Here is a 25520-nt window from a genome sequence, read left to right as displayed (position 1 = left end):
CGCAGGCTCAGCGGCCATGGCTCACGGGCCCAGCCGCTCCGCGGCATGTGGGATCCTCCCGGACCGGGGCACGAGCTCGTGTCCCGTGCATCGGCAGGCGGACCCTCAACCACTGCGCCACCAGGGCAGCCCAGGAAATACCTTTTAAAAGTTCTTAAGATTTTGGAAATCAGAGAGTTCTTCGTGTAAAGAGGAGGAAAATGCCTTCATTCAACACGTGTTTACTGTGCCCCTACTATGTGTCAGACATTTTTGTAGATAGTACAAATATGGATATGTGCTAAATAAAAATTACACAGGGCTTCCCTGGTGGCGCAGTGGTTGAGAGTCCGCCTGCCGATGCAGGGGACATGGGTTCGTGCCCCGGTCCGGAAAGGTCCCACATGCCGCGGAGCGGCTGGGCCCGTGAGCCATGGCCGCTGAGCCTGCGCGTCCGGAGCCTGTGCTCCGCAATGGGAGAGGCCACAACAGTGAGAGGCCCGCGTAACGCAAAAAAAAATAAAATAAAATAAAAATTAAAAAAAACTTACACAAACCATTGTCCTTGGAGAGCTTACAGTCTACAGTGGGAGAGAAAGATAGGTTACACTGTGATGCAGAGGTGTGACTAAATTGCTGTGGAGATAGAATGGAGTTGCTGACCTTTGAACTCAAGGATGAGTTCCTAGTTTTGCAGGATGAAGAAGGACATGGATAGGAGGGAGCCATTCTAGGCAAATGGTATATAGTATGTCAAAAAGGTCTTGGCTTCTGTTGGGAATAATGGGAACTTTAGGATGTACTCATATCTTTGTGCACTTTCTGTTTATTTACTTAAAATAAATTTCTAGAAATAATATTGCTGGATCAGAGGGTATACATATTTATAAGTCTGGTTATATTTGCCTCGGTATTTTGCCTAATATAATTCCTTCCACCAAGTTTATGAGAACGTCCCTTTCCCTACACTCTGACCAACATAGGGTATTGTTTTCCATTTTAACTTTTGCCACTCTGACAAGGAAAAATGTAATATCCTGTTTCAAGTTTGAATTTATTTTAGGAAGGTAATCCTGGTAGTAGAAGTTGGAATGGTTCCTACATGAGAGAAGTTGGAATGGTTCCTACATGAGATAAAGAAGATCCTAAGTACCTTCATAGTAATGGGAGTAGAGCAGGGGAGCTGGGTTTAAGAGAGATTAGGAAGTAAAATGAATGCGATTTGGTGATAGATAGAATAGAGGTAAGGATTTGAGGGAGAAAGAATTCAAGGAGGACACTAAGGTTTCTGCCATGGGAGATTGGGTGCCTGGTTATGCCGTTACCTGGGAGGAGGAATAGATTTGGTGGAAAGAAAATGTTTCAGGACCTGTTAAAAGTTTAGGTTGCTTGCTGGGGACAATCTGGTGGATGTTTTCTGTAGGCAGTTGAAAATATGAATTTGGTGATTTTGAGAGAGTTTGTGACTAGAGGAAGAAATTTGGGACAACGGAATATAGGTAGTACCCTATGTGGAAATGGGTGGTGGTACCCAGAGAGTGCTTGTCAAATAAGAGTGTCAAGTATGGATCCTTTGGGCATTTAAGAAGTAGGCAGAGAAGAGCCTATGAAAGTCAGGAGGTTTTAGGAAGAGGAAGAGGAGAAAAATCTTTAGAATGTTTTTAACACTGTCAAAGATAAGCAGAATTTCTAAGAGTGTTAGTTACTGAGGAGGGAGTGGGCTTTTTCGTTAGGCAGTTAGGAGGTCATTGATACCTTTTTTTTTTGAATTATCCTTTTTGTTTTATTTTTGTGGGAAGGCAACTTTATTTTTTTAATTTTTAAATTTTTCATTATTATAACTATTGGGTGTAATATAGGCTCAAGGATGTATTGTACAACATGGGGAATATAGCCAGTATTTTGTAATAACTATAAATGGAAAGTAACCTTAAAAATTGTATAAAAAGTTATTGGTATCTTAATTAGAATAGTTTCAATAAAGCATGGGCCAGTGGAGAAGAGACAGAGGAGATAAGCTGTAATGGATTGAGAAGTTGGTGGAAGTGGTGGAGTAGGTGAAGCAGTTTGTATAAATTGCCGTTTTGGTCAGTGAAGGGACAGAAGAAGCAAGAGTACAGCTTTTGATGGTTGGTTGGATGGTGGAAGTGTGTTGAGCATATATGTAGGTTTACAGGTGCAGGACACAAACAGTTGAACAGAGACTGAAGATATAAGAAGGGCTAACAGTTGGAGCAGGTTCCAGAGCAGAGGAACGGAGTAGGGTCCAGGGCAGTGGTGGAAGGCTGGTAGGTGAGTCCTAGAGAGAAAGAGTCCCCTTCTCTGAGACAGGAAGGCAGTTAAGGATCAGGAAAATTGGAGAGCCTGGGCCTGGGACAGTAAGTTTAAAAGGAGTGTTTGAATGTTGGGAGCTATTTTCTCTGTGTAGCAAATTCACCTGCTAATATAGAAGGACTTGCAGAGGTTGGGTGGGAGTTGAAGGGTAGTGGCAAAGGGTTGAAAAGCCTATGTCGTATGGGGATGGGCCAGGGCAGGAAGCTAAGAATTTACAGATTGCTGAACGAACTGCAGGGGCCAGCTGAGACTGGGAGACCTAAGTTTGTATGTAAGATGCACTATTTAAATGAAAATGCTATTTTTAAATATAACTACTGGATTTTCTATCCCACGACTAGGCAACCCGGGGGCAAGGCTGGAGAAAGGAGGGAATTGGGTTCATTGTGCTTTATGAGGGGAGGAGGATCTGGTGAAATACTTGAGAAAGCACTCTCTGTTCTTGACTTCTCTTTCCCTTTTCTGTCCTTTCTGTCTTAAACTTGTTAGCTAAGGAGTAAAGTTCATGGCATTAGTTCGACCGTCAGCTGCATACTGTCTTTTACCTTTATTACTCTTTTAGGAAGTCAACCCTCCAAGAAAGTCATCCAAAAAACCAGACGTTTCGTTAGTAATGGTTGACATAGTGTAGTAGATTCTTGTATTAGAGCTCAGACTTACAAAATTTTTATTAAAAATTTTATTTATAGTCATCTTTTTTTTTAGGCCCTGGGTTTGTGCTAATTGATACAGATTTTAATGTTCCTGAAAAAGTAAATACAGATAGACACAAACTGCTCTTGTACTGTATTTTAGTATATTTTATATATGTACGTAAAATATGTATTTTAGGGCTTCCCTGGTGGCGCAGTGGTTGAGAGTCCGCCTGCCGATGCAGGGGGCACGGGTTCGTGCCCCGGTCTGGGAAGATCCCACATGCCACGGAGCGGCTGGGCCCGTGAGCCATGGCCGCTGAGCCTGCGCGTCCGGAGCCTGTGCTCCACAACGGGAGAGGCCACAACAGTGAGAGGCCCACGTACCGCAAAAAAAAAAAAAAAAAAAAGATGATAAAGTAGCAAGTAGTAGTGTCATGGGTAGTGTACATTGGCACAAACATTCTTTGTCACAGTATAGCTGCCTTTGAGGTCAGGATGACCTCTTCATCTAGTCTTTGCTCTCTAGATGTTGTGATCGCTTCTAAATTGATTGTATGTTTCTTGAGGACAGGAACTGTCTATTGCATCTTAGCTACTTGTGTATATTCCCCATCAAATCCTTTGGCATATTAGATGTGAAATATTTGTTGAATAAATGAATGCTATAGCTGAAAGTCTGTGGACATCACGCCTCATCCAAGGTATTAATGGCACATTTCTTCCCTACCAGTAGCTGTGGCTGTTACTTGGTTCTGGTCGGGCTAGATATGGTGGCACTGCTTTATGGTACTTAGGAGTTTTCTGGCTCTCTGAAAGGTGGGGTGTTTGAATCATCCACTTGTTACTCAAATTGTTTCTTAGTTCTCCATGAATCTGAGACAGCTGCCAGGCATCCCTAATTTCTTTGCAGTGGTCTTCACCCTCCTACAGTTTCACTCTGCAGCTGCATAGTCAAGATGCTATTTTGTGAAACATCAGTTTGTACAATAGGGAAAGTTGGAGAAGATCTGGTGATGATGAGTCAGGCACTGCCTTATAACAGCTGCAGGAAACAAAATATTCTTCGGGTGCCTCTGATATTAATATGATCAAGGAAATGTCACTCTAGGTCTTGTTGACATCTCTCATGTCTTTTAATTAGGACAGTTAGGTAGGAGATGAATGGAAGTTAGGTGTTCCTTTCTAATCCTAGATTCAATTTAAGTTTTGAAATAAACTTTTTTTTTTGGTAATAGCTTTTCATACACATACCATACTGTTCACCCGTTTAAAGTGTGCAATTCAGTGGTTTTTGGTATATTCATAAACTTGTGCAATCATCCTCACGATCAATTTTAGAAATTTTTTCATCTCCCCAAGGAGAAACCCCATATCCTTTAACTATCACTCATATTATCCCTCTCCATCCTCTCCAACTCTGAGCAAGCCCTAATCTACTTTCTGTATTTGCCCACTCTGGACATTTCATATCAGTGATATCCTATAATATGTGGTCCTTTGTGTCTGGCTTCTTTCATCTAGCATAATGTTTTCAACATTCGTCTATGTTGTAGCATGTATCAGTACTTCATTCCTTTTTATTACTGAATAATATTTCCATTGTATGGGTATACATTTTAGTCTGTTCATCAGTTAATAAACTTTTGGGTTGTTTCCACTTCTTGGCTGTTAGGACTTCAATCAACATTTGTGTACAAGTTAGGACTTCAGTCAACATTTGTGTACAAGTTTTTGTTGGATATATGTTTTCATCTCTTTTGAGTATATATGTGGGAGTGGAATTGCTGGGTCATATGGTAATTCTATGTTTAACCTTTTGAGGAACTGCCAGACTGTTTTCTAAAGCAGCTGCACCATTTTACATTCCCACTAGCAGTGAATGAAGATTCCATTTTCTCCACATCCTCTCCAGTAATTGTTAATGCTTTTTGGTGATAGCCATCCTAGTGGATATGAAGTGTGGTATCCTCTTGTGGTTTTGATATACATTTCCCTGATGGTTAATGATGTTGAGCGTCTTTTCACGTGCTTATTGGCCGTTTGTATGTATTCTTTGGAGAAATGTCTGTTCAGATCTTTTGCCTTTTTTTAGAAGAAAATAAATTTATTTATTTATTTGGCTTTGTTGGGTCTTCGTTGCTGTGCGCGGGCTTTCTCTAGTTGCGATGAGTGAGGGCTACTCTTCGTTGCAGTGTGCGGGCTTCTCCTTGCGGTGGCTTCTCTTGTTGCAGGGCACAGGCTCCAGGCACGCAGGCTCAGTAGTTGTGGTGCACGGGCTTAGTTGCTCCGCGGCATGTGGGATCTTCCCCGACCAGGGCTCGAACCCGTGTCCCCTGCATTGGCAGGTGGATTCTTAACCACTGTGCCACCAGGGACGCCCATTTTGCCCATTTTTAAATTGGGTTATTTGTCTTTTTTTACTGAGTTGAAAGAATTTTTGATATATTCTAGATGCAAATCCCTTATATGTGATTTGCAAATATTTTCTCCTGTTCTGTTGGTTGTCTTCACTTTTTTGATAGCGTCCTTTGATGTACAAGTTTTAAGTTTTGATGAAATCCAGTTTATCTAAACAGGCATACCTTGGAGATATTGCAGGTTTGATTCCAAACCACTATAGTAAAGCAAATATCGCACTAAAGTGAGTCACATGAATTTTTTTGGTTTCCCAGTTATGTTAACACTATAGTGTAGTTTGTTACATGTGCTTTAGGTCTTAAAAAAATGTACGTATCTTAATTAAAAATATTTTATTGCTAAAAAACGCTGATCAGCGGCCATGGCTCACGGGCCTAGCCGTTCTGCGGCATGTGGGATCTTCCTGGACCGGGGCATGAACCCGTGTCCCCTGCATCGGCAGGCGGACTCTCAACCACTGCGCCACCAGGGAAGCCCGAATTGCTGTACTCTTAATTCTATTCCATTGATCTATATGTCTATCCTTATACTGTTTTCATGTTATCAGAAATGGGTAGTGAATTTGTAAAATTTACTACCCTGAATATTAAAGTCTGAATTTTAAAGGCCAGGCAAAAATCCATAAGTGAGTTTTTAAAGGTTTAGCAAAATTAACAAGTTATGGCAACATGGTGTGTACTTAGGGAAAACCAGCATACTTGGGTATGTGTGCTTACTGTTGATAGTAACACCAAAGAAAACAACTAATATGCCTCTGGAGTATGGGGCTTCTCCTGCCAAAGCCCGATCACTTGGCAGAGAGTCTCTGCTCTAATGTAAACCTTTATGGTGCTTCATTTCTAATACACATTTTAATAAAATATGTGCTTTCAGTTATTTTAAGCAGTTTTAAAGAAGACAAACATTAACAAAAATTATAGCAAAAATTATGGGTTAAGTGAAAGTTTATCAACATTTTTAACATGTTTATTGTAAACTTGGAAATTTTACTTGGTGCAGACCATAACTTTAATAAAACTTTTTGATGACAGTGAGTGTGGGGTAATAACATAGCTGTGTTCTCTCCATTTAGTTGTTTTTATATTCTAAGGTCAAAGACCTTTTCACTTAGATAAGATTGTATTCAAAACACCATGTTCTGCAGTATGCAACTGCTTTTATAAAAGCTGAATGTTGATATATCATTAGATTGGTTAGTTCTTAACTAATGCTTATTGAACTATTTTGGTGTAGTAGCATATGTATATATATATATATGTATATATATATGTGTATATATATATATATATATATAAAATTTAAGTCCATTTGAATTAATATTTCAAGAAAGAGTTCAGGTACTAATGTGTGCAAAATGCTCTCAGACTCATCAGACCCATCTTCTAATGGCCCTTGAGTCAGTGGGCATTTCCATCAGAAGATATAATTAAGTTTGTTTGGTGAGGTTTGTTTTTAATAAAGTTCTCTTTTTGGGGAAAAATGTTTAGGGATTGTGTTTATGGTTTGATTGTTATCAAGTCAATATGGACAGTTTTAAAAGAATTTTAAAACTTAAGCTTTTTTATCCCAAGAATTATTTAGCTGGAGATTTGTAACAAGTTGGTAACAATAAAAATAGGTAATAGTAAACCTTCAATAAATAATATCTTTGTGCCAGGACTTACTATATAATTTGTTAATTATAGCAACCTTATAACGTTGGTGTTACCACTGTTTTACAGATTGGGGAACTGAGGCTCTATTTAAGTAACTTGTCCAAAGTTACACATCCAGCTAGCATTAGGGTGAACATTTGAAATCAAGTGTGTTTTATTCCAAAATGTCTAGTCCCCACTCTCATATTGCCCTTCTTCATGTGTGTGTGTGTACAAAGTTAATACTACAGAGCAGTAGAGTTTGGGATAAATAGTGCTTATTGGTGGACAGAAGAGGCAAATAGAGTTCCAGTGATTTACTAAAATTTGCAGTATTACTGCATACCCAATTTCAAGGACGTTAGGAAATAATTTAGAGGGGGCGTAAACATTTTCTTATTTAACCCATCATAGCAGAATCTACTCAGGCAGCCTCCAAACCCTTTTCCAGTGTTTTTCTACCTCAGAAATGTTATTTTTTTCAAATTTATGTTTACATGAGAAAAAGGAATTGTGTATAAACTATTATTTTTATACTCTTGCCCATGTTTACTTTTTCTTTTATCTTTATTCACAAACATTTATTGATAAGCCACGATAAGCTAGGAACTGTGCTAGCCGTTAGAGATAAACAGTGAAAGTCTCTGACTTTAAAAGTTCACAGTCCTGGAGAGAAGACAGACAGAAGCAGATAATTACAGTTTAGTGTGAAAACATATATAACTGGATGTACAAAGCATTTTGGAAGCACTAAGGGAAAAGATGTTGGGAAATTTGGGGTACACTTGGGTGAGCTAAATGCTATGAAAGTGTTACAAGCCAAAGTTCTGTGGAAGCTTGGTTGAAGACATAACTGAATTTATTTCATCTCTACTCCTGTGCATTTCCTTCCCTCTTACATTGTTTTGAAGCAAATTCTGCACGTCATTTCATTCATAAGTATTTCAGTATATAGTTCTGAAAGATAACGATTTAAAAAAAAATAAACAGTAATACCATTATCACATCTTTAAAAAATAATGTGGGGTGAACTTAATTTGAAGGGGGAATGAAATGTTCAGTGGGCAGCCGAGGAGGGAGGAATGGCAGAGAGGAGAGCATGTTTATTTGGAGGGAGCTGGGAAAGATCTGTGAGTGTTCAGAGACTACTTCTTTGGGGTGCAAATAATGTCTCTGATGAGGTGAATGGAGAAAATGATGAGAAGTGAGTGGCAAAATAGGGAAAGGCACAGTCATAAAGGCTCTTGAATATACTAAGAAGCCTGCTCTGCCTTTTTGATGTGGGGAGTTGTTAGAGGGTTGTAAGCAGATTAATAGTAACATGATTAGATTTACAGTTCAGAAAAGTAACCTTAACGGCGCTGTCGAGAGCAGACAAGGTAAGAGTAAAATCAGAAACCAAAAAGGCACGCTATGGGAGGAGGTTGTAGTAGTCCAGCTGAGGAACAGATGATGATGGTTTGAAATAAGGTTCTATCAGTAGAGTTTGACGGAAACTGCTTCATGACATACTTAGAAAGTAGGATTTGGATTAAATTTAGGGTTGAGGAAGAGGGAGGGTTTGAAGCTCCCTCTCAGGCTACTGGCTTGTGCAGCTGGGCAGATGGTAAAACCATCACTAGAAGCAGAGCACATTAGACAAGCTGAGGGTCTGTATACATGGTTGCTGCCTGCCGCTGTCTACTGTACAGCTACAGTGTCAGCAGCACCCCGCGGATGCAGTGTGTGGTGGCCCTGGCCTTCTAGTTCAGGTGTTTTGACCAGTTGATCTGATGTTAGCTCCTAATTAAGCACAACTTTTGTCATAGTGTAGACATCCAATAAAAAGTTGTTCGGGGAATGAATGATAAATAAATCCAAATCTCTATATGTTTAATGCATAAACTCTGAGGATTAGTACAATCTAATGACTTGTTTATTGATTCTAGGGGCTATTAGTATAGGAGACATGGTTAAATATTTGTTTATTCCTTTGTTCTGTGGGCTGATTGTTGCATGTGTATGTGTCTTACCATTTTTTTAATATATGCACTCTATCAGTTTTCATCCTTAAACCATTTGATAAACCACAATAAAATTTTAGAATTTAAAAAATACATATCCACATGGGAATATTTCTGAAATGTGAGAGAAGTCTTATTTATTGAACTAAGACTATTTTAGAGAAGATGTCTAGCTTGTTCTGGTAAAATTCAAAAAGGTTTGTGTTAATCCATCTAAAATTATTGTCTTTACTGTACGCATTCTGAAATTTATTTAGAAATCAACACTAAAATTAGTGAATTAAGCTCTCAACTTAACGTCCAATCAGGATGTCAGATTTATACTAAGAATAAAGTGCTCAAATAAGGTAAAGATGTTGTAGTCCTTCCCTCTCCCCACAACAAGATTGTGTTAAAAAGTCTACATCTTGCAAGTCTTAGAAGCAGTTGGAGCTTCACATTGGCCTTGTGATTCATATTTACTGTTTATCTGCTTGAGGCCTAGATAAAAATTGTCTGATAGCTTTTGCCCTTGGAACAGATCTCTGATTACTTGGTGGGATAATGGAGTTGGTCAGTGGAGAGAGAGGAGGAGAGAGGAAAGAGGGAGAGAGAGAACATGGCTGTCCTTTCATAGGGATCCTAGAGAAGCAACATGGTGTATGGAAATAGCACCTGTAGCTTAGAGTCAGCCAGCCTTCAACTTGGATGCCATTCCTGCTTCTCAGCAAGTTACTGACTTCACTTTGGCCTTAGTTTCCTTATTTGTGCAAAGGCAGTAATACTACCTGACCTACAGAGTGGTTGTGAGAATTAGAGGTCATGCGCACCAGGCATCCAGCACAAAGCATGCCTGTCAGTAACTACTGGCCATTGGTGTTATCCACACAGAGTATCTCTGTTGGTGGCATCCACTGGGCTAGCAAGACTAACTCTGGACTGGCTTCATTCAAGACCTTCCTGTTGTCCCATCAGGGGATTTTGGGGTAAAGGCAGGCAGAGGGTGGGATTGTAATAGTCATTCCTTTTCCCCCTGAATTGGTTAAGAAGTCAGTTCTTGCTTAACTAGTTCTTAATTAACTAGGGGTCTTAGACCAATTCAGTGCAATTTGGCAAATATTTTTCATTAATGATATCTCTGACACCACGCTGGAGATCACTGTAACTTAGGCACTTGAATGTCTCTGTTGCATTAATCCCTGTCTACAGAATAAGACTAATTTCATTAAGCCTTTGAACCCCTCTAGGAAAGTTTCAAGAATTAAAGGAGATTAGATTATAACCAATTCTTTCAAATCTTTTATAGGCTATATAATAAAATTAAGATGAAATTTTAACCTCAGAAGGAGGGTTCTTGAGGAGGAAGGTAAGAGTGGGAGGTCTAAAAGTGATCTTTTTTGCTGTACGCAGGCCTCCCACTGATGTGGCCTTATCCGTTGCGGAGCACAGGCTCCGGACGCGCAGGCTCCGACGCGCAGGCTCCGACGCGCAGGCTCAGTGGCCATGGCTCACGGGCCCAGCCGCTCCGAGCGCAGCACGTGGGATCTTCCCGGACCGGGGCACGAGCCCGCGTCCCCTGCATCGGCAGGCGGACTCCCAACCACTGCGCCACCAGGGAAGCCCTAAAAGTGATCTTTTAAATGTGTTTATCTACTAGAGCACTTGCTGCCTTGGCAGAATGCTTCTTTCATGTTAGTCTTTTAGGTGCTCCGGTTTCACATCTGTAAAATGGAGATAAAACACTTAAGTCCTGGGGTTGTTGTCATTGATTTCATGATAAAATATAGCGAAACTACCCACCACAGTGTCTGGGACATAACAGATGATCGTGAGCTTAGGTATCCTTTTAGGAGGAACTACCCATCCATGGTGTCTTCACTCTCCAATACCACCCGCCCACACCGGAACCCTAAGGATGTCGAATACCAAGTTTGTTTGTTTGTTTGTTTGTTTTGTGGTACATGGGCCTCTCACTGGTGTGGCCTCTCCCGTTGCGGAGCACAGGCTCTGGACGCACAGCCTCAGCGGCCATGGCTCACGGGCCCAGCCGCTCCGCGGCATGTGGGATCTTCCCGGACCGGGGCATGAACCAGTGTGCCCTGCATTGGCAGGTGGACTCTCAACCATTGCACCACCAGGGAAGCCCGAATACCAAGTTTTTATTCCATAGTTTTTCTTTTGATTGGATTTTGGATTAGAGGTTAAAAAAAAAATTGAAGTGATTAGGTAGTAAGATGACTGTTGGACTCATCAGAGTAAGTTAGAATAGGCTCTTGGTTCAGAGAACCAAATTCTCTCTTCAGCAGCAATACTGAGGTACGGTTTTATGAAAAGGCTTGGTTTCCCACCTAAACATCAATCCTAACATTTATAACCTGGCACTCTTGTTAAACCTTTAGAAAAGATACGTATATTCAGGCTGTCCCTTGAAGTAACTTATTTAGGAAGTAAAATCATCTTTATTTTTCTTTCAAATTAAGAAAATAATCTGTTTCAAGATCTATCAGGTAGCTTCCGGTTCTGAAATGCTGGGATTTACTGACTGATCCATGTCCTCCTTGTGGGTACTGGTCATATAAAGACTTCAAGCTTAATTAGACTTTGTCATTGAGACTGATTATGCCCTTATAGCACGGGTTTTCTTTCTTAATTGTTTGTGCCTTCTAAGAAATACACTATCAAGTTTGACTTACTTTTCTGTCCAGTTTTTTTTCTTTGACTTCTCCTTTTTCCAGTGACTCCCCTCTTGAAACTTTCTGTCTTTCTGATCCATTCTGGATTAGTTGCGTTTTAGGCTTACTATAATGCAGACAGTTTTCTAAAATTTTCCTTTTATCATTTCCTGAGACTAGTCCAGTGTTTTCTGGATCCCTGTGCCATGTTCTTCCTTGATTTACTCCCTTATTTTACTGGGCCACATATTGAAATAACTTCCTAAGGAGTCTAGATTTGTATACTAAAAGTATTTTTTCTTTTCTACCCTTTAAGTTGATTGATAACTTGGTTAGGTACGGAAGTCTAGGTTGAAGTGAATTTTCCCTGAGAATTTGTGATGGCATGTTTCACTGTCATCCAGCAATTGGTTTAGAAGCCTGATGCCATTTTGATTCTCATTGCTTTGTAGATGTTTCTTTTTCTTCTGGAAGTTTTAAAGATCATCTCTTTATCCCTGTTGGTCTGAAATATCATAGGGTTTTGTTTAGTTAGGTGTGGGTCTTTTTTCTTTTCTTTTTTAAATATTTATTTATTTGGCTGCGCCGGGTCTTAGTTGCAGCACATGGGATCTTCGTTGCGGCATGTGGGATCTAGTTCCCAGACCAGGGATCAAACCCAGGCCCCCTGCATTGGGAGCACGGAGTCTTACTCACTGGACCACCAGGGAAGTCCTGTGGGTCTTTTTTCATGTGTTGTGTTATCACGCATAGTGAGCCCTTTGAAGATTCATGTTCTTCAGCTCTCTGAAATATTATTTTATTTAATATCAATATATTGCAAGATGAATTAAATATATAGTTTCTAAATTGCGCCAACCACACTTCAAGTGCTCAGTAGTCACATGTGGCTAGTGCAGATATATGGAACATTTCCATCATCGCAGAAAGTTCTCTTGGTTAGCACTGACCTGAAGGCTCAGTGAAATTGCAAACATGATCTCTTAAAACTCAGAGAAGAGGGCTTCCTTGGTGGCGCAGTGGTTGAGAGTCTGCCTGCCGATGCAGGGAATGCGGGTTCATGCCCTGGTCCGGGAAGATCCCACATGCCGCTGAGCGGCTGGGCCCGGGAGCCATGGCCACTGAGCCTGCGCGTCTGGAGCCCGTGCTCCGCAACGGGAGAGGCCACAACAGTGAGAGGCCCGTGTACCGCAAAAAAAAAAAAAAAAAAAAAAAAAACTCAGAGAAGAGATACAAAGGTTCAAAAAATGTATTACAAGACAATAGAGGCAGAAAACAAACTGACAGAATTCAGAAATAAATTGAAAAGTAAAAATATGATCAAGATAAAAGCTACCACAGAAACAACTATAAGCATAAATATGCCTCAGTATATATAACCGGGGGCAGAGGGACACCTGGCTTTAGAAAATCACAAAAATGAAATGGTTAAAAAAAGATATAAATGATTATGGAGAAGATGGATAGATATGGGAGAGAGATAAAGGAGACAAATGCACATAAGTGAAATTCCAGAAGGGAATAACTGATGAATTAGAAAAATATTTATAATGGAAGAAATTTTTCTGAAATAAAGATTGGACTCTTCAAGGAACTTTCCTGAAATAAAGATTGAATATTTCTTTCAAGAAGTTAACAGAATGATAAAACCACTAAGTCATAATCACAGTGATGTTTAGTGAACTTTGGGGATAAAGTATTATAGGGACATCCACACAGAAATACTCAGTGCTAGAAGACAGTGGAACAATCTCTACAAAGTTCTGAGAAAATGTAACTTAAGATTATGGTACGCCTGTATTTTGCTATAGTTTTGCTATTGCTAATGAGATCGTTGATAAACCAAATTTTCTTCAGCTTTCAAGTTTAAAATACCAGATGAGATGTAAAGATGATTATTACATAAGGCTTGAGGAAACTGTGATGCCAATTTTCGTTTTTTAAATAGAAAAAACTGAGAAGAAAATTTACTACCTAATGATGCAATATCTGGTTAGTGAGACTATTGGTGTTTTTTTTAATACTAAATTTTATACAGTGAACATATATTTCTTCAAAAATCAAAAGATGAAAATAGAGGTCTGAGTTCTAAAGACAGGTACCTCTTCACTCTCTCTCCCACCCCTCACTTATTTACTGACTGGGCAAATCACGTATCATCTCAGAGCTTTCCTTTCTTTATCTGGAAAAGGTAAGAATCAAATGAAATAAAAGTACATAGAAATGCTAAGGAAATTGAAAAGTACATAGAAATGCTAAGGAAATTGAAAAGTACATAGAAATGCTAAGGAAATTGCAAAATGCTATGCAAATGGTAGTTATTATTAGAGGTGGCCTTAATTTCCAGAAATTATGCTCTTCTATTTTGGAGAGGCCTTATTCTGAAGCTTTAGTTCTTCATTACAGCATTAGAAAAAGGCACTTATGCAGAAATCATAAGTATGATGACTCAGTTTTATCAAAGCCTTCTTTGTCTGTTTTTAGAAATTCATTTTTAATGGTAACTTTAAAATCACAGTGAAATTTTTAGTACTTAACAGGACCACCAAAATGTTTTTTTTTTAAAAAAACAAATCACTTCTGTAATATTTCATATTCAGAATAATTTCATAGGTTGAGTTAGTGGGACACATTCTCAAGGTGAAAATCTGAAGGTGAATTCTACTTTTGTCTAATAATAGAATAGCTTTGCTAGGCTTTGGTAAGTCTGTATATTTCAGATGTGTTTCCCACACATGTATGAAAGCAAACAAATGTCTTACTCTAAGTTACAGGTAAATGCGTGACATTTTGCAAGCTCCACAATGATTGGATTTTGGTCATCAGAGGTTTTATCTTATGAGTACCAACAAACTCAACATATGCAAAAACAGCTAGCCTGACTTTGTTCTTTGTAAACACAAGGACATTTGATTTTCCAGTACATGTTAGAATCAGTTTTGACAAACCTTGCCAAAAGAGGCCAAGCTTCATCAACAATACCAAACTATTCAGAGATGAGTTCTCTGAAGACGTACAGATTTATTCAGGACTCTCCTGCTAGTTTGGTGAGATCTTCAGCCTTCTAATGGCATCTCAGTTTGAAGTTCCAAAGCCACCTTTAAGAAAATAACAGTGGCCCTGTCAGCTGGGTATGTCATAGAAATATTTAGCTTTGAAAAAGGGTAAGTACACATCAGGCCAGAAATAAGGACATAATGTCGATTCTTTCCCTGTACAAGTCATTTTTATAAAGCATAGTCAAGATACTTGAATTTAGGTAGTTATATTCAGTTCAGGGAACCTCTCTTAGTTCTTAAAAACCACAGAGAATTTAACCAGCTGGTCTCTTTGAACCTTCATATCGGTAAGCTTGTCCTGGATCAGCTCATTTTCTCTAGCTTCTCAAGCTCTTAACCCATCTGCCATTCTCTTACTGGTGACCAAGGCCCTTACCTCCTGTTTCATATCCACAGTTGAAGCCACCAGCCATGAATTCTTCCAACTTTGTGCATTACAGTCTTCCTTTCCCTTCTCTAAACACAACATAAGCTTCATTCTCATCCATGTTTAACTTCTCAGGTCTCAGAAGGATAGCGTATTTCTCCTCCTATTTAAGGAAAATTCCTTCATCTTTATGCCTTGTTTCGTCTTCTCCCTGTTCTTCTGAGATCTTGATCCCAAAATTTCACCAGGTTCTCTGGCTTCAGCCTCTCACTTTTTATTGTATTTTCTCTCACAGACTGAGCATGCTTGAGTATTTTTAATCAATTAAACAGAAAAGTCCTTGATCCTGCAATGCATTCTAGTTTCTACCCTTTGTTCTCCATTTTTAAATTGGACTTTTTGAAGAAATTCACACCTTCCATTGAATCCTCAACCCCTCTAATCTGACCCTATATAGCCTTCACTACACTGCTCTTCAGCAGGAACACCAGTGACTTCAGGTTACTGTTGTCAGTGCAGACATTCCCCTTTGACTTGGGTGCATGCTGCATTATTGCCATGGGCCTTACTAGGATTCTTGGAACTTCTAACTCCCTAGCTTCCTTTATGACCTTCCACCAACCTGTCCAGCTTTCCCTTCTCAGGTTCCTTTGTGAACTCTTCTTCTTGTCCCTCCCTTAAACCATGACATTCCCTAGGATATCCTTAGCCCACTCTTTCCTCACACTGCAGTTCCTCATTGTGATCCCAAGGCTTAGTTAACATGGAACCGATGGCTCCCAAATCTGTGGGTCAGCCTTCAGCTTTCAGATTTGAGTATCGAGCAGCTGACTTCACATCTCAGTCATTCCTTGAATCATTGATTCATCAGTATTCTGAGTGTCTGCTATCACCAGACTCTGTCTTAAAAGACTGAATAATTAAAATACAGATTCTGCTCTATCAGTGGGAAAGATGGAGGCAACACACCCCTAGTGACAACACAGTGAATCGTATACTCTGCGAGAAACAAGCAAAAAGTTCTGTGATCACAGAGGGATAGGGACAGGTACTGGCTCTTAGAGCTTTTAGGGATGTTACCCTTGGACCTTAAGTTAATTAATTAAACATGCAGAAGAGAGATACTTTCTCTAATTTCCTTCCATTTCTTCCTCCAGTCATTCAGTCACCCATATCAGAAACCCCATGGTTATCCTTGGCTCCTTTTGTCATGTTCAGTTTTCAGTTGGGCACCAGGTTCTGCGATTTCAGTCCTAAGATACGACTCAAGTGTAGCCCTCTTCCCCATCCATACTACCTCTGTCCTAATTTTTGAGGCCTTGTCACCTGTTACCTGCATTATTGCAGTAGACTCAAAACTGATATCTCTGCTTTATGTTTTGATCCCTTTGAATCCACCTTTCTCAAGGCCAGCATGGTGTAGCAGAAATGGTGATCTGACCTTGTCACTGCTCTGCCTAAGAGTCTCCCACCACCTACAGCAGAAGTTCTCAAACTGCTGATCAGAATCCCTGGGGCAGGGTTCCTTTAAATCTGTCTATCAGGCCCCACCCCTGCTAATTCTGATTCTGTAGAACTGCTTGGCGAGGGCCTGTGTTTTTAAGTTCCCTGAGAGGTTGTGACACCTGACCAGACTGAAAAACCTCCTGCCTACCAGGGTCAAGCATGAGCCCCTCTGCCTGGTTGTACAAAGCCCTCTGTGACCTGGCTTTAGCTTAGCAGTCAGCCACATTTCTCACCATGTGCTGCGTGTGTACTTGTTTAGGTAAAATCATCCAATTTTATGTGAATCAAGTTAGAGATTATATTTGTAAAAAGGGCTTTTGAAAATGGTAACTTTTAAATATCTGCTATTATTATTTGTCATGTATTTCCTGCCTTTTTAGTGGATGATGCTGGCAAAATAGAACACGATGGTTCCTCTGGGATGACCATGGATGCAGAGTCGGAAATCGATCCTTGTAAAGTGGATGGCACTTGCCCTGAAGTCATCAAGGTGTACATTTTTAAAGCTGACCCTGGAGAGGATGACTTAGGTAAGAGGAAACCTTCAGCATAGTATACTTCCTATTCAAACACTTCAACCTAATTATTTTTTGGTGGTTTAGACTGAGAATATTTGTAATCTTTTCTGAAGATAACATTTTAAGCAAGGGTTCCAATATAGCAGTAGAAAAGTATGTAAAATGTAGTAAGTGAAACAGGTGGAAATGAAGTCTTCACATAAATTCTTGGAGCCTTCATCTTGTCTGATAGGTGGCACTGTAGACATTGTGGAGAGTGAGCCTGAGAATGATCATGGAGTTGAACTACTTGATCAAAATAGCAGTATTCGTGTGCCAAGGGAAAAGATGGTTTATATGACTGTCAACGACTCTCAGCAAGAAGATGAAGATTTAAGTAAGTAGGTGGCCTTTTTGTGGGAGAGAATTTTATGTTCCTGTAGCTCTATTTTTTTTTCTTTTTTAAAAAAATATGGCCAGTATCTGAAGGAAACAAGTAGGATTATTGTAGAGATTATTATTCTGCTGTATTTCAAGGGAAACATCAATGACTTATTATGTGTGCTTAGAATGTTGCTTTAAAAACAAATTAAGGAACTATATTCAGTATCCTATAATAAACCATAATGGAAAAGAATATGGAAAATAAGATTATTAAAAAAGCACATTATGGGAAAAGCCAAGAAATGTAAGATTCATTCAGTAAATATTTATTGAGTGCTTACTACGTGAAAGCTATGTTCTAGGTATATAACATGTGAACCTTCTTTCTACTTGTCTATTAACTGAATTCAAGTGAAAATATCTTTTCCTGTGATCTCTGTAAACCTGGTCACACAAGTTTCTATAATTTTCTACTCAGATGTTGCAGAAATTGCAGACGAAGTTTATATGGAAGTGATTGTAGGAGAGGAGGATGCTGCTGCCGCAGCGGCAGCCGCTGCTGCACATGAACAGCAAATCGATGACAATGAAATCAAAACTTTCATGCCAATAGCATGGGCAGCAGCTTACGGTAAGTCGCGTTGCAGCTCTTGGGATTGAATTGGTTCTTGAACATGAATTCATGATTGAAAACGGTTTCTGTGGTCTTAGGTTTCAGAAATCTGAAATACCAGTACCCTGTAAGGGTTATTTGATTTGCATAAGAGTAGAGGAAGATTATAAAGTCTACTTTTTGTCTTTATTTTTAACAGGAATTTCCTTCATGTGTATATTACGTAGAAGGAAGTACTGCAAGAAGTACACAGGCTTTCAAGCTGAAACTTTTCATCTTGATTATATGTGGCCCATGACTTTACAATTTTGGGAGACAACAAGGGAGTCCATGGCCATGGGGCAAAATGCTGACATGTGTTTTTTAGATTTGGAAGCTAGGCATTTCCTATGGTCTTGCCATAATAAATGTGGTCATAAAACCCATTACCTAGAATGGGGAATTTCTGTCATTCATGAGTATCATGGCTAACTTTCGTTGTTATAGTTAATAAAGAGTCCCTAATTCTTTATAATTTATAATACTGTATAATTTTGTTTTTTAATGCGCATTGTTAGGTAATAATTCTGATGGAATTGAAAACCGGAATGGCACTGCAAGTGCCCTCTTGCACATAGATGAGTCTGCTGGGCTTGGCAGACTGGCTAAACAAAAACCAAAGAAAAGGAGAAGACCTGATTCCAGGCAGTACCAAACAGGTGAGGGCACATGAGTTCCACAGCGCAGCGTGCTTTGCGAGCTCTCAGATGAAACTCTAGTGTGTATCCCCAAAGGTGTTGTGATGACATTTTAGCTGCTAGACCACATAGAGCTTTTGTGTATTGAATTTGAAAATATAATTTTAAGAATTCAGTGATATTCATGAATGATTTCCTTGGATTAAAAAAAGAAAAAAGGGGGAGCGGGTAAAACATGGATGAAAAAATTCAAAACTCGGGTGATTTTTATGTGAATATGAGAAGAAATCCCTCAAAGATGTTGGAAGCGTTAACTTTTTTTAAAAACCAAATATATTTAAAGAATCTGATTATGTCAGCATAAAGCAGGAATACTTTACAGAGCAGCAAGGCAAGTACTTCAGTTCTTGTGACATATTCTTGTCTATTCTTGTATGCTGATTTGCATATTAAAATTCTGTAGACATATTTAAATTGACATAAGTTATATTGTTAGAATAACCAAAGCAGAAACTGTGATTATGAAACTTTGTTTTTATCAATAATTTCCCACCAATTTCTCAGTTGATACAGCTGCAGTCACTAGTTGGTAGAAGTTACATATATATTCATTTATTTTTTTTTAAACTGGAGGGAGTGAGGTTGGTACAGTCATACTGAATGGAGTTTCCAGACCAGGTTCTCTTTTTGATGAGGCTGCTGTATCTCTTATGTTGAAAAATTGTAAAAGGAATGATGCTAAGTAGCAAATAGCCTAACATAGGAGTACTTGCCCAATAATGTTCAGAACACATGCTTTAAATTCTTGAAGAAACCAAAACAGAACTTGGTTTGATCACTCATGCTCCTTTCTTTTCCTTCCTTAGCAATAATTATTGGCCCTGATGGACATCCCTTGACTGTCTATCCTTGCATGATTTGTGGGAAAAAGTTTAAGTCGAGAGGTTTTTTGAAAAGGCACATGAAAAACCATCCTGAACACCTTACCAAGAAGAAGTACCGCTGTACTGACTGTGATTACACTACCAACAAGAAGATAAGTTTACACAACCACCTGGAGAGCCACAAGCTGACCAGCAAGGCAGAGAAGGCCATCGAATGCGACGAATGTGGGAAGCATTTCTCTCACGCTGGGGCTTTGTTTACTCACAAAATGGTGCATAAGGAAAAAGGAGCCAACAAAATGCACAAGTGTAAATTCTGTGAATATGAGACAGCTGAACAAGGGTTGTTGAATCGCCACCTTTTGGCGGTCCACAGCAAGAACTTTCCTCATATATGTGTGGAGTGCGGTAAAGGTTTTCGTCACCCATCAGAGCTCAAAAAGCACATGCGAATCCATACTGGGGAGAAGCCGTACCAATGCCAGTACTGCGAATATAGGTCTGCAGACTCTTCTAACTTGAAAACGCATGTAAAAACTAAGCATAGTAAAGAGATGCCATTCAAGTGTGACATTTGTCTTCTGACTTTCTCAGATACCAAAGAGGTGCAGCAACATGCTCTTATCCACCAAGAAAGCAAAACACACCAGTGTTTGCACTGCGACCACAAGAGTTCGAACTCAAGCGATTTGAAACGACACATAATTTCAGTTCACACAAAGGACTACCCCCATAAGTGTGATATGTGTGATAAAGGCTTTCACAGGCCTTCAGAACTGAAGAAACATGTGGCTGCCCACAAGGGTAAAAAAATGCACCAGTGTAGACATTGTGACTTCAAGATTGCAGATCCATTCGTTCTAAGTCGCCATATTCTCTCAGTTCACACAAAAGATCTTCCGTTTAGGTGTAAGAGATGTAGAAAGGGATTTAGGCAACAGAATGAGCTTAAAAAGCATATGAAGACGCACAGTGGTAGAAAAGTATATCAGTGTGAGTACTGTGAGTATAGCACTACAGATGCCTCAGGCTTTAAACGGCACGTTATCTCCATTCATACGAAAGACTATCCCCACCGTTGTGAGTACTGCAAGAAAGGGTTCCGAAGACCTTCAGAAAAGAACCAGCACATAATGCGACATCATAAAGAAGTTGGCCTGCCCTAACAATACTTCTACAGACTTTTGTAGAGATGTTGGCCTTGAAGCAGAAAATTCATTTTAAAGCCACAGTCTCGTTCACATACAATACTGTATATTGATTTATGCTGTGTACAAATAGAATTATTGCTTCTAGTTGACTTTTTTTTTTTTTACCATTTGTTCAGTAGTGTGTTCTGAATTCTATTCAGTTTGTTTAATAAATGGGGAAAAGCAGCAGCAAGCAAGTTGCAGCAACAAGCAAGTTGCAGCAACAAGCAAGTTGCAGCAGCAAGCTTTTAATAAAGTAATCCCTGATTCTATACTGAGTTTTTCTATCTTAGAAGTTTTATATTTATTTAAATATTTACCTTGCTTACCTTGATGGTACTCTTCTAAGACCATTTAACTTAAGGTAATTTTAGATTGGTAACTCTGAAAGTACTCATGTTGACTTATTTTTTTTTCCCATAAATTTCTCACAATAAAATCGTCAGAGACATCTACTAATATAAATGGGAGATTTTATGGTCAGGTCTAATTATCCTAACATGAGAGTCATTTACTCATCTTGTTTTAATATTTTCAGACCACATGACAATGAAAGTTTCCATTTGAGCTTTTGTGTCCCTGGCATCGCTGAGTAAAGAGCAGTGGCTGGGTTTGTGTTTACCTTTCGTTTTGTTCAGACAAAATATACTTTTGGGGGTGCTTTCTTTGGAGTATTTACATCTTTTGTCAGCATAGCAAACTTTTAGAAAACTTTATTGAAAAATTTTGCTTGATCCTGTTGTATTTTGTCTTTGCTGCTTTGTGTTGGAATGGTTGTGTGCTACAGATGAGACTTAATGAGGACTGCATTTGGAATCTCCTAGAGGTAATTCGTGGCTTGTAGGATCTTTTGCAACTTTATATATGTAAATGTACCCTGACTTATGTATATGCACATATATATAACATGTATCTGTGTGTATTGCTTATTTTACATATTTATACACACAACCCCAAGTAGTAGTTGTTGAAAATCTATAATGAAAAGTATTAAATTTACAATAACGTGAAAGATGCAGGGATGCATGAGAGAGCATTTGGTAAATCATGCTCTTTGGAGAGACTACTCAGGTGAAGAATTAGAAGGAAAATAAGGACACTAGTATTTTTAAAGAGTAAAGGTATTTTCTTTTAAATATCTTTGGTAACTGAAAAACAGAAGTTAAGATGTTTCTAGATAGAATGTTTTCATATAACTTCAGCTCCATGCCTTTATATTTTTCAGAAAAGCTAATGAGAATCCAGACATAACTTCCTCAGTTCTCTCTGAGAAGCCCATGAAGGGATTCTGTGTCCCCAAGTGAGGGGACTAAGGAAGTAGTTGCTCCATGTACCACAGAATGGGTGCTAATTATGACTTACACTGGGCAAGTTCAGCCTGCTCTGTTACTTCTTCGTTACAGCTGGCAACCTTTCAAAACCTTAACTCTCAAGCTGGCTTTGATTAGAAGATAAAGGTGTGTGTTTTAAGTGCATGAGGAAAATCTGAGGCCTTATTTGGAACGTCACCAAGTCTTTCACAGTTTCGTTTTTCTTTGAAAGTTAACACTTTTTAACAGAGAGTTCTGAATCAGAGTCATAAATTCATAAAGTGAACTTGGTTAGTTAGAATTTGGTTATGTTAAGATGAATCTTGGAGAACTGAAAACAGGTTTTGGGATCCCTTAAATTGGCTATCGGCACATGAGTATCTGGTACATCATGGGAGATTTTGGAGTTTTCTCCCCACTTGTGCTGCCTTGCCAGTTCATCATGGTGTTCCATCCCCTTTGTGCTATTAGGTTTTTAGCTTTCATCTTTCTCTTTGCTGTTGATATTTGTATGCAAGAGTTATATTTATAGGGTGAGAAATCTAATATTTGGTGTGTGGCAAGCCTCTGAAGTGCTAGGTTGATTTAGTCCAGTTCTGAATCAAGTGCTTTAGGCTGGTATAACTCCATCCTGAATGCCAGTCAAAGCCAAGGCATAGGGAATGCCTGTGCCCTCTTGGCCCCCATAATGTGCTTTTTTTTTTTTTTAGAGTAACTTAACCATCGTGTGATTCATTGCCCTGCAGTACTATTGAAAGCTCTGTCTGTTTTTTTGTGAGAACCTTTAAAATCTCCCTTAATTTTTATTTTTCCCAGAAATAATGTAAAAGAAAACAATTAAACGAAATTAGAAATTTATTGATTTTAAAACATCCATAAAAATTAATACAGAAAATATCAATTGGTCATGTATATTTTTTTAAATAAACTGAAAGATAAAGAACACAACAATTTACACACTTTATATTTCTCTTACATGGTCTGGAATCATACACAGTTCTTTTCTTTAAAGCACAATATTGAAACCTTTAAAAGGTATTTAAGGGTTTGGTCAAGTGAATATGGTAAGGTGTATTTGTCTGTATAAAGAGAAAAAAAACAGTAGTCATTGTTATGAACTGACATTAGTTACAACCTAGTTTTAATTCTTAAAACAATTTTGATTAGCAAAGCTAAAAAAAAATGGTTGTTTCAGTTAAATGTTTTAAAGAGGTACAGATTTTTACAAGGACATAATATAAGTTATTGTTCTGTAGAAATATCCTTAAATATTGTATGTCCCTCCCTCTGTACACTTTGTAAAAAAGGTAAAATACATAAAAAGAAAATCATATAGGGATGTGTGACATTATTGTAATTGTGTACTTGAGAATAACGTGCAAAAATAAAAATCAGAATATTTTCCTGTTAATGTTTAGTCTATTTGATACCAGTACTAAGTTAATGCTTTTTCTTAAGAAAAAAATATGTACAGTTTTTGTAAACCTAATAAACATCAAAAGCAGTGGATTATTTTCATTTCCCCATTTCTTAATTCCTTATATGCAGCAGTGGAATGCGAAATGCTTGATCGCTTTGAATTTTGTGACTTGGATTTAAATACTAATAATATTTCAGTGCTGCGAATTTGCAAGTAACATTTCAGAGAAGTTAAGAGGTGATTGGTGAGTCCTTTGATGAGCATGTCCTTGAAATTCATTTTTTCTTTTATCTTCATAAAGGATTTGTTTTATTAGCATCTCTAATTCCCCTGAGATAAATTTTCCCATGCATAAAGTGGTTTTTGAGAGCACTTATTTCAGCATCAGTCCACAGCCCAGCCCCACAGCAGAAGCCCTGCCCTAGAGTTACCCCTTTGTGCCCAGTTTGGAGGGCTTTAGTAGACGCTAACATACTAGAGAATGATCATTGTTATAATAAAAATTGGAAGTTAGGTAAAAGTTATCAGGACTCAGAAGAAAATAAGGAAATAGATTTGAGTCATCTTTGATTTTTAAAGATGAGATCCTACAGTTATTTAACTGTTGGAACAAGTGTTTCCCTAATAGTTGAAACACTAAATAATCAAAATTTGAGGTAAACGATCAAGAAAACATGGTGAATGTCACTGTCCAGAGCCATAAAGAAGGCAAAACCACACCATGCTGAAAAACTTAATTGTAGTAAAACACCTGACAGATAACATCTTGCTGGTCTGTGATGCCAACCAGTCAGATAGTGTACTGCTCAGTACTCTGGGAATCTCAGTATTAACAATTTCCTTTATTTCTCACAAATTCTAGGATTCATGGAAGGAAAAGCTTGACCAGTTGAAATCTTGAAAGGGCGATAGTTCAGGGCAGTGGTTTTCAAAGCCTGGCAGCAGCGGCAGCATTATAATCACCTGGACTTTGTTAAAGATGCAAATTCTCAGCCCCACCTCAGACTCACTGAATCAGAAACTGGGTGTGGGACCCAGTGATCTGTGTCTTTACACCTCCTCCAAGTGACTCTGATGCATGCTCAAGTTTGGGAAGCGCTGTTTTAGAGCACTTGAGGAACTTAAAAAATTACTGGTGCATTCATTTTGTGTAGTAGACAAGACACACATACACACACACACACGCACCCAAACCCCAGAAGGAAGCAGTGATGGTGAAATGGGACTCAGTTTATACCTTCACTTTCATATCACTTTAGTCCTTTTGAAATGTGAGCCTGTCAGCCAATACATATATCTTTTAGTACACATGTAAATAGCCTGTATGTATTTCATAAATCTTGTATGACCTCCCCAAAGTTACATTCCCCAAAGGTAAATAGAATTCGGAGGAAGATTCACCAAGTAAAAAAGAAGGACTGAAAAGTGTGTGTTGAATTGGCCCAACATTACTTAAGTAATTCATATCTGAAAAACTATTTTGCCACATTCTGCAGCTGTTTAGATAAGGTCAAAATTAAGTTTGCCCTTTTGGATTTTGTTTTATCTTTTGTGTATGTATTGTTTGCCTTTTTCATAAAACAATTCTTGGATTTGTTATATATTGTTCCTGTTATTTTTGACATCTTTGCTATTGTAAATAAATTCCTATTTTGTTTTAAGTTACCCTAGTGGAGTGTTGGCTATAGACAAGGCATACACACACACACACATACATGGATATGAGGCTTAAATCACACAGTTAATAAATCCCCAACACGGTATAAGCTGGAAGTGATGTGACCACTTCAGTAGTTCAGCAGTTCTAGCACCAATGAAAGTATCACTGTTGCACGTAGATATAGCATCTGCACCTGCTCGGACTTTAAAATCATTTTAATGGCCCCTGAGATGGAAATTCTTAGTCAACCAAGTTTGAAGTCAAAGTAAAAAATCAAGAATTATTTTCCTTTACTTGGT

General features: G+C 38.6%; 1 protein-coding gene across 5 annotated transcripts in view; it reads left to right on the top strand.

Moving 5' to 3' along the window:
• Window positions 1-25226, top strand: part of ZFX (zinc finger protein X-linked) — a 57512-nt gene extending 32286 nt beyond the window's left edge. For 2 of the 5 annotated variants that reach the window (XM_027096734.1, XM_027096735.1), the window contains exons 4-8: window positions 16967-17116; window positions 17337-17480; window positions 17946-18098; window positions 18638-18778; window positions 19624-21033. In XM_027096734.1, coding sequence (XP_026952535.1) covers window positions 16967-17116; window positions 17337-17480; window positions 17946-18098; window positions 18638-18778; window positions 19624-20807 — 1772 coding nt within the window. In that variant the 3' untranslated portion in view covers window positions 20808-21033. Of the gene's footprint in view, window positions 1-16966; window positions 17117-17336; window positions 17481-17945; window positions 18099-18637; window positions 18779-19623 lie in introns of all 5 variants that reach the window. The other 3 variants (XM_027096733.1, XM_027096736.1, XM_027096737.1) reach the window with 3 other exon arrangements.
• Window positions 25227-25520: the final 294 nt, after the last annotated feature.

Source organism: Aethalodelphis obliquidens, unplaced genomic scaffold (assembly GCF_003676395.1).
Source record: "Aethalodelphis obliquidens isolate GAN/ISIS:26980383/991018 unplaced genomic scaffold, ASM367639v1 scaffold107, whole genome shotgun sequence".
NCBI lineage: Eukaryota > Metazoa > Chordata > Mammalia > Artiodactyla > Delphinidae > Aethalodelphis > Aethalodelphis obliquidens.
Note: the sequence above shows the minus strand (reverse complement) of the source record. Positions and strands in the feature narration are given on the sequence as shown.